Here is a 14,260-nt window from a genome sequence, read left to right on the forward strand (position 1 = left end):
TCAGCTCTGGGGCTCTGGGTGGCTAGAACATCCCTGTTTCTCTGCCTGCCTCCCTCCATTCTTTGGTGCTCTCACAGGAGATGAGCATGCGTCCTTCTACTCCACCATCCTGAACCAGAAACCCCAACTCCCTGAATTCTTCAGCATTGTCATTCCTTTCCCTCTTCCAGCCTTCACCCCTCCAGTGACACAGGGCGCTCCCTGACAAATGGAGACAAAACCAATACTGCCAAGAGCTGATGTAGTTTGGAGCTTAAGTGTCTGCCTCGCTCTTCGGCTGGCAGCCAGGACTTGGGTTTGGAGCCTGTGGGAAGCAGAATAATGCCTTCCCCCCAAAGATGTCCATGTCCTAATCCCTGGAGCTGGTGAAAATGCGACTTTACATGGTTAAAAAGATTGTGCAGATGTGGTTAAATTAAGGACCTTGAGATGGGGAGATGATCTTGGATTATCCAGGTGGGCCTGATATAATCATAAAAGACCTTTAAGGATGGAAGAGGGAGGCAGGAGAGTCAGAAAAAGAGATGATGGAAGCTGGGGTGGGAGTGATGCAATTGCTGACTGGAAGGAGGTCTTGAGCAGGCATGGAATGCAGGCAGCCTCTAGAAGCTGGTGAAGGTGAGGAAATCGATTTTCCTCCAGATCCTCTAGAAAGAATACTGCCCTGCCAACACTCTTGAATTTAGACCAGGGAAACCCATTTCCGACCTGTGACCTCAGGAACTGTAAGATGATAAATTTATGTTGTTTAAAGTCATTAAATTTGTGATAATTTACAGCAATAAGAGAAAACTCATATAGAGCCTGCAGGCTAATGTGGAAGGCGGGGTTTTTTTGGTCAGACAATTGCTATTGGCAAGTCATGCACCTTGGAGCTGACAGAGGCTCTGGCAGCATCCCCCACTTCTCTGTGGCCCTGGGACTCCAGGTGAGGTACCCCAAGAGCAGCCCTTGGGGAAGCCCCAGTGCTGCTTCCTTTTCCCCATCATCCTTTCTGCCTCCTGTCAATTTTTTTTTCTCTTCTAGTCACTCCACTGCCGTGACCACCGTGTTTCATGACCTCGAGTAGACCCCGTCAAGGACCCAGATTTCTGTGAACGTAAAAGTGAGGATGGCCCAGGGGACTTTCTAGGGGCCTTCCTGGCAGCCTGACACTGTGAGTCAGCATTTCCAGGATGCGATGGGCCTGTGGAAAGCTCTCTGATGATGCTCTTGACCCGCCCTCCACCCCCCAGCAGGTTGCCTCCAGAGTCCTAACCAGAGTCTTTCCTGCTGCCACGAACAGTGCGCTTACACCCCAACATTGACCTTGGTTAAAAGACGAGGAGGGGGAAACAATGCTTTATTGACTTGGCACCTATGAACGGGTGGCTACAGGCCCCCAGGGTTCTTTGCATCTACAAAATGGAGGCTCTGTCGTGGGGGCAGCAGAAATCAGAGTTGCTGGTTCCAGCTGCAGGGAGGGGCCACTGTCACTGCTTTGGCCCCTTCCAGTCCCCTTGTCCAGCCAAGCACCATCTGGCCCTCTTGGAGCAGGCCAGGGCAATGACCCTGGTTCTTCTGCAGCCCTTGGCAGTCTAAGGTCAGAACTGTAGGCCTCTCCTGCCTTCCCTCTTCTTGAGGATTCCAAGATGAGTAGAGGCGGGAGGGAAGGGATATACCCCATTTACAGCTGAACCTTCTGGAGCACAGGCCAGGAAGGCTGGGTCAGGGTTCCTGTAATGGGACCCCTGCCAAAGAGGACAGTTAGGAATTATTCACTTTCCACCACTTTGTTTGAGCTGAGCAGAAAGTGGGAGCTTTCATTGAACTGGGTCCACCATAGGTGATGACAGTGAGGTCACCCACTAAGTTGATGGGCTATGCCCCCCTGGGCAGGACCACACCATTTGGGCAGGCTCTCTCCCAGGCAAGGGGAGGGCAGGGCAGAGTGAACTGCTGCTGTCACAGGAGGACGACTTCCTGGAGGAAGAGGGACAGGCCACAGTAGGCTCCCAGAAGAGGTGGTCTGCAGAGTGAGCTGGGTCACGCTGGCTGGCACAGGACACTGGCATCCTCGCTGTGGTCACAGTTGTGGGCATCCCAGCGGATGTGAGAGCACAGAAGCAGGGCACCCTCATCCCCACGGCACTTGACGTTGTCCAGGAGAATAGGGCCTTGGCCTGGGCCAAAGTGGGCCTCACCAGGGGCTGCCAGGGCCTGGCCACAGCCCAGCTGGCGACACAAGACGCCGGCTGCCCGCAGGTCCCAAGCATCATCGCAGACGGTGCCCCACCGCTGCCCTAGGAAGAGCTCCACACGCCCCTCACATTGGTGGGCTCCGTTGACCAGACGTAGGTGCCCTGTTGGGGGACAAGGCCTGGGGCTGGAAGGGGCCGGCCCAGGCCAGGCCACTCCCAAGCTAGGCCAGGGGAGGGAGAGTTAAGAGGAGACAAAGGGTGGTGGGTTGGGACACCTCGCTGCCCTGGGAGCCCCTGGATGAGGGCAGACAAATGAGATAAAATAAGATGGGCATCAGGAGACGTGTTCAAGCCCTTGTGGGGTACTCTGCATGCTGGGAGCTCCATGTCTGCTCTCTCCTTAGCTGTCTGTTTACAATCCCAATACCTCAGCACTGCGGCTGTTGTCAAATGAGATTGTGTCCCCGAAGGTCATTACCATCTCCCCTCCTCTCTGGACTCCCCGAATTAAAGCCTGAATTCTTTCATTGATCTCCTCAGGACAGGAACCCCCTCCCTCTATTTTGGTCCCAACTCTAGAAATCTCTCGATTGTTCTAGCTTAAACCTCCCCCCCCCTTCTTTCCAGACATCACATCTCTATTGATGAGGCCTGAGACTAGCAGGAAAGGACAAGGGTTCTAGGGCCTGGTGCAAATCTGCTGTGTAACCCGGGGCTGTGACCTCCCTCTAGATCTGGTCCCTCCTACCCTGATGCCCCCACCTCTCTTAGGGACTGTGAACACCTACCATCCCTGGGCCGAGGAGTGGGCACCCGGGTGGTCTCAGCACCCTCCTGCTGAACTAGCTCCTCTGGACCTGGCTCAGCAAGGACAGAGAAAGAGGTGGCTGTGACACTGGGGAACCAGTCCCTTGAGACCTGGTTACCTCTTACCCTCCAAGGGAAGCCTGATCTAGGATCAGAAAGGACTTCATAGGCCCCCGCTTCTTGGAACAGAAACGGGGGTTGGTTTTTCTCGCTCTGGGCCCAAGGCAGAGCCCTCTGTGGCCAAAGCTACCACCAGGGCACCAAACAAGGGCGAAAATATAAATTTCTACCTCCGTCTATCAGGAGACGCATTTTTAAATGTGTCGGACTCTGCAACTATCCCTTTTCCAGTGACTTCCCAAGGGACAAACGTATGCTCCCCGAAACCTGATCAACTCTCGTTGCTAACTAGAGCTTTTCGGATCCTTGACGCAGCACAGCAAAAGCTCCCCAACCACGCCCTTGACTGACTCTCCCACACTGTGCTCTGGAACTTCGGACTCAGCTCCGGCCCCGCCCCGCACTGCAGCAGAGGGCGCTCCCTTCCCGGCCCCGCCCATGCTGCGCAGCCGCAGAGAGAGTGGGCTCCACCCGATGGTGGGCTCCACCTCTTACTGCGGAGCGTGAACTCTCCCGCCGCGCTCACGCTGCAGTGCCGCGGTGAGCTCTCACGGGCGACCCCGCCCATTTCCCAACGAACCCCGCCCTGCCCGCGCCAGAGCGTGCCTTCGCGAGGCCCCGCCCATCCTCAGACTGCCAGTCCAGCCGGCACTGCGGTACGGGCCAGCGCGCGGCCCCGCCCATGGCTAAGTAAGCGCCTGCGCGCGGCCCCGCCCACTTCTCAGATGGCGCTCCGCCTCGCCTGTGCCGCAGTGCACACGTGGTCCTGCTGCGGCCTCACCTGAGCAGAGTGCGCCCGCATCCTCATGGTGGCCGCAGTTGTGCTGGCCCCAGCCCAGGTGGAAGCAGTCGCTGAGGCGGGCTTCCGTGCCGGCGCAACCCACGTTGTCCAGCAACACGGGGCCGCGACCGTAGCCGAAGTGGCCGAGGCCCGTGGCGCCCAGCGCCGGCCCGCAGCCCGCCTCGCGGCAGGCCACGCGCGCGTCCGCGAAGTCCCAGTCATCGTCGCACACGGTGCCCCAGCCCCCGGCGTACAGCACCTCCACGCGACCGCGGCACGGGCCCGGGCCACCCACCAGCCGCAGCCGCCCGCCTGCAGGGCGCACAGGCCCGCGGCCAGAGGGGCTGGGCTGGGGCCGCCGGCTCCCTGGCAGAGCCCCGGCCCCACCCTCTCCCACCCGCAACGGAGCCCCTGTCCTGCCACTTACTTTTCTTCCCTGCCGCCCAGGCGGCAGTGGTGAGCCGTGCGGGCTCCCTGGAAGGCAGGGCACCAACTCCTGTAGCTGCAGAGATAAGGCATCTAGAGCGTTTGAATGGGACAAAGGGGACTTCTGGCCTGCAGCAGGGCACAGGGAGCGCCTACGGAGATATCCGACCTCTACCACGCCTTCACCCTACTCAGCCTCAATTCTAGAGTTACCATGTTGTCTGCTGTGGTGGGGTCCTCAGGAAGCTTGAAGGGAATGAACCAAATCCTACTTCCAGATTTCAGTGCCAACAATAGTTCCAGCCCTCATTCCAAAAGTACTTCTATCCTTCATTCAACTTGTATCTCAATTTTCACAAGTCCCTCGATTTCCAACCTCAGCACCCCACTCCACCCCACCCCTGCCAAATTTTATTTCAGAACTTCGAAGAAGTGCCTCCTCCCACCCTGCTGAACTTTTCAGAGCTCTGGATTTCATCCTAGCTCCATCTGCTCATCTGTTCTCTCACCCACCTCTTTGCCATCTGGTCAAAAGCCCTGGCCTGCTAGCCCAGGCCCCCTCCCCATGGATCCAGACAGTCTTTCCAATTCCCAGTCCTACCCACCTCACCCCTACCATTCCAGCCTGGAGGGCAGGGCTCCTTACCCTCTGGCTCTGTGTGCCAGGCCCAGTCCGCTCTTGTGGCCAACGGTGGCAGTGCTGTGAGAGTTGGGTGGCCCAGGACTAGAGTAGGAGAGAAGGGAGTGGGGTCAGAGGCCAAGGTTCTGGTTCCTGGAGAGGATGAGAGGGTTTCCCTGGAGAAGACAAATAGATTTTACTTCCAGAGCTGGAGGCTCAGCCTCAACTGGGCTCCAACGAAGTCTGCCCCGCTTTGCCAATTCTGGTCATTTATTTGTGCTGCCTAGGCATACACTCTACAGTTTATACAACACTTTCACAGGCATATTTTCTTTCCAGGGTTCTCAGAAGCCCAATGTGTGTCCAAGTTGGGGAGATAAAGAAGGCCTTGCCCACCGGGGAGGGCCATGCACAGTCCTGAGGGGCTTGCAGAACAAAACTCACTATCCCCATCTTATAGATAAATAAGATTAGAAGGGGCAAGGGGCATGCTCAGGATTACGCAGCAAGGTTAGCTGAGGTTTTGCCAGGGCTCACTCTGCCTCATTGGGCCTCAGCTTTCCCATCTGTAAATTGGGATTGATGGCTCGTGGTTTGCCGTGAGGCATGGGTAAGCACTTTATATCTGGAGAGTGGAGTCCATCTGTAAAGTGCCATTAACAGCCCTATTATTTCTATTTGTTCAGAAAACCTTTCGTTGTGGAAGAAGGACCAGGTGAGGGGAAATACTGTCATAATCCGGATTGAAGAGATAGGGAATTCTGGGGACATACCTGAGTTTCAGTGAAAGAATTCTGGGGTATCTCTGGAGCCATTTTAAAGTACTATTACTTTATTCTGAAGTATTTCACAAAGAGTGCTTAGTGCTAAACTAGGTAATCAACAAGAACCTACTGTATAGCACTCAACATACTGTAATAATAACATATATGGGAAAATAATCAAGAAAAATCCATGTATATACGTGTAAGTATAGTCTAAGGGTTCAAAGAGTCAGACATGACTGAGCATGCACACGCATATGTATAACTAAATCATCCTGCTGTACACTGAAAAGAATTACAACATAGTAAAAAAAAAAAGTTAAAAAGTTAAAAAAAAAAGATTACTTAGTGCCAGAAACTCAGCAGTGGCCACAGGACTGGAAAATGTCAGTTTTCATTCCAATCCCAAAGAAAGGCAATGCCAAAGAATGCTCAAACTACTGCACAATTGCACTCAACTCACACGCTAGTAAAGTAATGCTCAAAATTCTCCAAGTCAGGCTTCAACAGTATGTGAACCGTGAACTTCCAGATGTTCAAGCTGGTTTTAGAAAAGGCAGAGGAACCAGAGATCAAATTGCCAACATCCGCTGGATTACCAAAAAAGCAAGAGAGTTCCAGAAAAACATCTATTTCTGCTTTATTGACTATGCCAAAGCCTTTGTGTGGGTCACAATAAACTGTGGAAAATTCTGAAAATTCTGAAAGAGATGGGAATACCAGACCACCTGACCTGCCTCTTGAGAAATCTGTATGCAGGTAAGGAAGCAACAGTTAGAAATGGACGTGAACAACAGACTGGTTCCAAATAGGAAAAGGAGTACGTCAAGGCTTGAGAAATATCAATAACCTCAGATATGCAGATGACACCACACTTACGGCAGAAAGTGAAAGAGAACTAAAGAGCCTTTTTTTTTAGAGAGCCTCTTGATGAAAGAGGAGAGTGAAAAAGTTGGCTTAAAGCTCAACATTCAGAAAACTAAGATCATGGCATCTGGTCCCATCACTTCATGGCAAATAGATGGGGAAACAGTGGAAACAGTGACTGACTTTATTTTCTTGGGCTCCAAAATCACTGCAGATGGTGGCTGCAGCCATGAAATTAAAAGACGCTTGTTCCTCAGAAGAAAAGTTATGACCAACCTAGACGGCATATTAAAAAGCAGAGACATTATTTTGCCAACAAAGATCCATCTAGTTAAAGCTATGGTTTTTCCAGTAGTCATGTATGGATGTGAGAGTTGGACTGTAAAGAAAGCTGAGTGCCGAAGAACTGATGCTTTTGAACTGTGGTGTTGGAGAAAACTCTTGAGAGTCCCTTGGACAGCAAGGAGATCAAACTAGGCAACCCTAAAGGAAATCAACTCGGAATATTCATTGGAAGGACTGATGCTGAAGCTCTAATAATTTGGCCACCTGAAGCAAAGAGCCAACTCATTTGAAAAGACCCTGATGTTGGGAAAGCTTGAAGGCAGGAGAAAGGGACGACAGATGAGATGGTTGGATGGCATCACCCACTCAATGGACATGAGTTTGAGTAAACTCTGGGAGTTGGTGATGGACAGGGAAGTCTGGCGTGCTGCAGTCCATGGGGTCGCAGAGAGTCGGATACGACGGAGTGACTGAACTGAACTGAGTGCCAGAAAATTCTGGAGACATATTTGGAGTACTGTTAGACAACTATGGAGTATTGGTGGGGTAATACTGCAGTATTACATAGTCGTGGAGTCTGCTAGAATTTTCTGAGGCACTTCTAGAGCAGTACTGAGAAATAAAAACTAATCTGGGGGCCTTTTCGAAAGAGCTCAGGGAATCATCAAGCCACTCAACATCCCGGTCGCGTCCAAGGCCCTTCTCCCTGTCTCCTACTTCAGAATACCGCCCCCGCCCCGCCCCGCCCCACCCCATCCCCACCCCCGCCCCCGCCCCCGCCCCGTCCGCCAACCCCGTCCCCAACCCCGCACCTGCGCAGAGCGCGCCGGCGTCCTCGTGGTGGCCACAGTTGTGCACGCCCCAGCCCAGACTCAGGCAGGCTGCTAGACGGGGCTCGCCGCCCTCACAGTGCACGTTGTCCAGCAGGATGTGCCCCGTGCCGTAGCCGAAGAAGGCGTTGGTGGTGGCTGCCAGGGCCGCTCCGCAGCCCAGCTGGCGGCACACCACGGCGGCGTCCGGCAGCCCCCAGTCGTCGTCACAAACGGTGCCCCACAGGCCACCGTGCAAGATCTCCACCCGGCCCTGGCACGGGCCTGCGCCCCCGACCAGGCGCACGCTGCCCTCACCTGGTGATGGGGGCGGGAACCAGGAGCATCTCCCGCAGGGCTTTGCTGACCATCCCAATCCAGTGGTCTTCCTATTGCCCCAGGCCCTCTGCATACCCACAGTACATGGTGTCTCAGGACCTAGGACCTGCTCACCCACTTAACCCCAAAGCACTGCCTCCTCACAGTCTAAATTAGGGGCGCTTTGGGGGATCTGAGGATAGAATCCTATGACTCTTGTCACTTTCTGCTTGCCCTTGTCCGTGCTCTCCTAAACTGTATAGAATGTGCTGATTCCTTACTTCACGAACAACTCTGCCTCCAGGAAGCCCTCCCTAATCTCTGATGAATGGGATCCTCTTCCTCCTCTGGACTTCCTTGCCTTTTTATCTGTCCTTCTTTAAGAGAATTTTTCATTTTCTTGCTCTAAGATCATTATCAGCATTTCTATGTATATCTGACTCTCCCATTGGATTAAGCTTCAGCCCCTACCTCTTTTGAAGGAAATGACAATCCACTCCAGTATTCTCGCCTGGAGAATTCCATGAACAGAGGAGCCTGGAGGGCTACAGTCCATGAGGGCCACAAAGAGTTGGACACGACTGAATGACTAACACTAGCCCACCTGTTTTATTTTCTCCAAGCTTGTGCTGATTATTTTTATCATCTCACTAGAATGAATCCTCTTTCCCTATGGAGACAGTGAGCAGCCTGGGGGTGGGGGTGCAGGGGGCAGAGCAGGGGTGAGGGAATGACCAAACTCACCCATCAGTAATCCGTCTCTTCCCACTGCCTAGGGTAGGATTTGGGAGATTCCTCCTGGATCCTTCTCTTAAGACCCAGGTGGTCCCCCACATTGCCTTTACTTACCTTTTCCATTCTGGGGCGTTGTAGGGGGTGCCCTGCTGGTTAACACTCTCCTTGTTGGGGGCTGCGTGGGCAAGAATTCTGGGAAAGAAGCAGGGTGGAAGAGAGGTAGATGTGGATATTTCTGTTCTCCATCCTCACACACACAGATATGTGAGGGCAGTGTATGGACCCCTAAGTTTCCTGATCTCTGGGCTTCTGGCCACACAAAGGGTCAAAGCTGGGGACTCTGGGTAAGAGAGGAGAAAGGGCCGCCTGAGTCCTGAAAGCAGTAGCTTTAGAGGAGTTTGCTTTAGAGGATTTCTTTCAGTTCTTGGTTTCCTTGGTTTTTAAAGCAGCATCACATCACCTGAGAATTTGTTTGAAATGCAGCATGCAAATTCTCAGGCTCCATCCCAAATCTGCAGAATCAGAAATTCTGGGATGGGGCTACCATCTGTGTGTGAGTTTGTGTGTGTGTGTTTCCTGTGTCATGCAGCATGCGGGTATCTCAGTTCCCTGACCAGGGGTTGAACCTGTGCCTCCTGCAATTGGAGCGCAGAGTCTTAACCACTGGACCGCCAGGAAAGTCCCACCATCTGGGTTTTATAATGAGCCCTCCAGCTGATTTTCTTAAAAAAACAGAACTACTGCTTTCGAGGTCAAAGCCTCTCAGAGATTTGTTGCAGGTCTGTGCCAAGTGGGCCTTAAACCACCAGACCACAATGGTCTGGATATAAAACTGCGAAGGGGGCTCTCTGTTGGGACAATCAAAGCCCTCTGTGGAAGCAGTATTGCTGGTTTTCAGCAGAGGTCATACCATGAGCTGGGGCACGGCAGGGCCCAGGCTCCTGACTGCCAGGCTGGGGGTCTTCCCTAGGACTGTGTACACACTGCAGCTGCTGGCTTGGTCTTCACTGGAACATTCTTACCTCTGGGAAGTCCCTTCACGTGTCCAGCCCACAGCCCTGCTGCCCAGCAGTCGGCCTGCCCTTCTGGGTCCCGGGCTGTCGCGCTCACCGTCACACAGGACCGCCACGTCCTCGTAGTGGAAGCAGTTGTGCACGCCCCAGCCTCGGCTGCTGCACTCGCTCAGGGCGGCTTCCTGCCCGCGGCACTCCACGTTGTCCAGCAGGATGGGGCCTCGGCCCTGGCCAAAGGCGAGGGGCCGGGGCACGGGCAGCGCCAGGCCGCAGCCCAGCTGACGACACACCACATTGGCGTCCACCACGTCCCAGTCATCGTCGCAGACGCTGCCCCAGGAGCCCCCGTGTAGGACCTCCAGGCGGCCCCGGCAGCGGCTCGGGCCCCCCACCAGCCTGAGTTCTGTGGAGAGAGTCGAGCTGGCACGGGGTGGTGGGGGGCGTCACTGGGCCCTACCTAGAGGATGCCCACCTTGCCGTGAAGTTGTGGGGACCTTGGGATCAGTCCCCCCTGGGCCTTATTTTGCCCTTTCTGTAAAATGGGCACACTGGGGCTGTCCCTTTGCATCTTGAGTAACAGAGGTCTTCTAAGCACCTGAGTGCTTTGGGAGTGAGAGTCCGGGGGAAAGGTGGAGGGGAGAGGCAGGGGCACCTACCTGGAAAGGGCAGTGAGGTGGGCTGTAGGGCACCAGCTGGAACAGAGTGAGGAAGAGCATTGGCCCTTCAGCCCCCTCCCTTGGCCCCAGGATCACAGCCTCCCCTACAATCCTCCCCTCCAGTCCTCACCATCACCCCCTTCCTTGTCACTACCCCTGCTTTGCCAAAGCCCCTGACTGCCCCAGCTGGCCTTCTAGCTTCATCCCTCACCCATTGATCCATGGGCCATCCCAACGAGATCTGCCTGAGACCCAGACAGGCTGATCCCATTCCACTGCTGGACTCCTCAAAGCCTCCCCTTTTCCTGCAGAAGTCCTGGACCCTAAACTCTCTGCAAAGCCTTCTAGGATCTTCGGACCAGCCTCACCTTCCTTCTTAATCTTGCATCAGTCTGGTCACCAGATTTGTAATCTTGCCATCTCCTCTGCTCACCCTGCTCATTACAACCCTGCAGATGGAGCCCCCTCCTATGGGAAGCCTTCCTGGAACTCTCAGCTAAAAGGGCTCTCTTTTTCCTCTGAATCTCTGGGCGCCATATACACACCCCTTTCCAGGCCTTCTGCCCAGTGATGTGGCCAGTTCTGTGTCATCTTGGTTTCCCCTAGAGCTTCCTGCCCAGAGTCTGTTACTCCCCAGATGTTTAGTAGCTTTGCCTTAAGGGTGTAAATTAACTTTGGGTTTCATTCTGGTTTCCCCCTAAAAAAGTTTACCTATGTAAGTCTTTCCTTTGGGTTTCTTTTTTGGTGTTTTTTTTTTTTTTTTTTTTGGTTCTGGTTTTTTGGTCATGCTTTGTGGCATGTGGGGTCTTAGTTCCCTGACCAGGGATAGAACCCACACCACCTGCATTGGAGGCACAGAGTCTTAACCACTGGATCAGCAGGGAAGTCCCTATCAGTCCTCTGCTTCAGCTTTTCACGTATGTATATGTCAGCACTGTGCTCATTGCTTTATGTGGCCTGGCTCACTTAATCATTAGGACAACTTATGAGGCAGCTTGGATTTTGCAGAAGGGAAAACTTCAGGTTTAGTGAGGTCAGGCCACTTGCTTAAGGCCACATAGCAAATAAAGGGTGGAGCAGGAACCCTAACCCAGATAGCCACACTCCTCTTCACAAAACCATTCTAAGCATGTGGCCCAAGAAGGAAACTGGCCTGGTGTGAGAAGTTAATATCCCCTAGTAGCCCCTCATTTGTGCACAAGCTTCTCAGACATAGCCACATACCTTACCTTACAACCTCTGAGGCATGTGCTAGTGTACCCATTTTATAGATGAAGAAACTGAGAGTCAGTTTCTTTTTTCCTAAGTTAGGTTAGTCCCTAGGTTGTTTGATTCCATCTGTTCCACCAGCTGGCTTTCCAACAGCCGTTGGTGAGCCCATGCCCTTTCCCTCCGTCCCTGTTTCCAGTATCCTCACTGCCTAGACTCTGTGTGCATAGAGCCCTTGCCTTTAACACTGAGCCTTCCACTCCCCCAACTCAGACCTTAGCTTTCATCAACCTGGGGCAAATGTCAGAGCTGGAAAGGATGTTGGAAACCACCTTGTTTACAGGCCACATCACAACATAAGTTTACAACTGGGAAAGCTGAGTGTCAGAAAAGGGAAGGCGAAGGGTTGGGGGGCCGGGGGGCACTCACCCAGTGGTAACAGGAGGAGGAGGGACAGGGCTGGGGGGAGAGGAGAAGGGGCAGCGGTCCTGTCTCTGGGCCCCCATCCCCTGCTCCTCTCGTCAGGCTGGGGACCAACGTGCATCTCTGCTTCCTTGTGTGTCCAGCCAATGGGTCTTTCCAATGGTCCCATCAAGGTGTGGTGAGAAGTCACAGCTGGAACATCTGGAATCGAAGGTTCCAGGCTCTTCTTCCAGCTGGAAGGGCCCAGGGAAAGCTTTGTGGGGGCGTCGGGGTGGGAAATGACATTTCCACTGGGGTTTGGTATTCTGAATGGAGGCAGTGGTTGGAGGATGAGAAGAATGGAAATACTCATGGTAACTCCTCTATTTGAGGAGTTAGGTCTGTCTGGCTGAAGCGAAGGGTGTATGAAAGCAGGTGGTGGGAGGTGAGGTTGGAGGGTCATGCAATCCCAAACCAAGATAGGTCCACACGGCTGTGCCAAGGGCTTTGAGTTTTTCCTCCAGGACAGCAAATCCCAAAACAAGGTGCTGATGCCACTGGCAGCAAAACCCACATCATTTTGGGGGGCAGATAGATGGACATTTACTGTTGCCTTAATTTTTTCCTTTTGTAGTGCATTCTGTTTATGACAAAGGATCCTGGCTTTCCATTGACCTGGAACAATATCAGGTTTCCCTTTAAAGTTAATTAAATTTAAAATTAATTATTATTATTATTTTTTGCTGCACCATGGCTTGTGAGATCTTAGTTCCCCAACCAGGGATTGAACCTGGGTCCCAGCAGTGAAAGTGCCAAATCCTAACTGCTGGACTGCCAGGGAATAGACTACAGTTAATTTAAATCAGGAAAAAAAAAAAAAAAGAGTCAATGTAAAGGAAAAAACATCACGGAGACATGGTTCCCATGGGTCACAAATACGCAAAAATGGTGTAGGACTGGAAGTTTAAATTCCATTTGGGATTCTCTGCCCTTTTGAGGTAGGAAGCCCTGGGAGAGTATTTTGTTGCATTTTGGATTGAAGTTTCCAAGCCAAGAAGAGCATAAATCCTCAGTGTAAAGCTCAGTGAACATTCACACCATGTCACTGGCATCCCAATGTACGGATAATGATTGGACGGTTGTGGCGGGGGCGGTGAGGGGTGGCTGGTTTAGAAGGTGGTTCTGTTTGAGGAACTTCCCTGGTGGTCCAGTGACTAAGACTCTATGCTCCTGATGCTGAGGGCCCAGGTTCCATCCCCAGTCAAGGAACTAGTTAGATCTCACATGCTGCAACTATGACCCAGTGCAGACAAAGAAAAAAAACTTTTTTAAAGAGAAGATGATTCTATTTGGGATACACTGAGACTGAGTTGCCCAGGGACGTGGGTGCCCCTCTCAGCAGGAACACCGCCCCCCCCCCCCATCTTTCCCTGGCTCTGCCTCCATCCTGGCGGACAAACAGTCTGGTTGGGAAGAGGATGAAAAACTATCTGGATGTGGACACAGGGTTTTCAATACTCCATTCATGGGGCCCAGTACAGCCCCCAGTGGAATAATCAGCTTTTGTCCTTCTGGGAACAGATGGGAGATGGGAGTCGAGAACTGTGAGGAGGGGGAAACTGTGGTCCAGGCTTTGCTGAGGGGAATCCACAGTGACCTGGGCCTGCCCCTGCCTCCCAGGCCTGGGGGCCACCCACCTCTCAGGCTGCTGGGACACTAGCCCCCCAGGTCAGGGAAGCCCCCGCTCTGTAAGTATGGGGACAGACAACTCCCAGGGAAGCTGGCTGGGAATCCTGAAGTCCTCCTGCTCTATCTGCCATCACCCTGGCCCCCCGGAATGAGAGAGGGGGACCCCTGATCCAGACCATCACTGACCTCAAGTCCCAGATGACCCAAGAGCTCTCAGCGGGCCTCATAGAGGCTGCCTCATCTCCAGCTCTGAGCTTGGTCCTGCCTTACACTCTGGAGACCTACACTCTGTAATGGTGCCCCGGTTGCCCTGAACTGCCTCTTTAGGTTCAGGCAGGCTGCATCCACAGTGGTTCCAAGCATTGGTTCCACAATCTACTCTGTGACCTCATCTCACTGAGCCTCACTCTTCTCACCTGTAAAATGGGGCTAGGAATACACTTAACCTCTTCCAGTTTTTGCTAGGATACATGAGCCTAATGTAAGTACAAAGCTTAGCCCAATGCCTGGCCCGCCGTAAGTGTGGTTGCTGTTATTACGATTATTGTTTCCCCATCCAGTTTGGGGACCGTTGAGGGCA

The 14,260-nt window shown here is 53.1% G+C and overlaps 1 protein-coding gene across 1 annotated transcript; it reads right to left on the reverse strand.

Annotated features, from left to right (window-relative positions):
• Positions 1–1,322: 1,322 nt before the first annotated feature.
• Positions 1,323–14,013, reverse strand: SSC4D (scavenger receptor cysteine rich family member with 4 domains). The gene is made up of 11 exons (XM_020869026.2): positions 13,867–14,013; positions 12,019–12,245; positions 10,381–10,416; positions 9,822–10,127; positions 8,826–8,903; positions 7,662–7,976; positions 4,961–5,038; positions 4,316–4,390; positions 3,889–4,200; positions 2,969–3,037; positions 1,323–2,342 (listed from the first exon to the last, which is right to left on the reverse strand). Exons 1-11 carry the CDS (start codon positions 13,905–13,907, stop codon positions 2,026–2,028), a joined length of 1,854 nt encoding a protein of 617 aa, XP_020724685.1. The 5' UTR covers positions 13,908–14,013; the 3' UTR covers positions 1,323–2,025.
• Between the last annotated feature and the right edge of the window lie 247 nt (positions 14,014–14,260).

Source organism: Odocoileus virginianus, chromosome 33 (genome assembly GCF_023699985.2).
Source record: "Odocoileus virginianus isolate 20LAN1187 ecotype Illinois chromosome 33, Ovbor_1.2, whole genome shotgun sequence".
In the NCBI taxonomy this organism is placed as follows: Eukaryota; Metazoa; Chordata; class Mammalia; order Artiodactyla; family Cervidae; genus Odocoileus; species Odocoileus virginianus.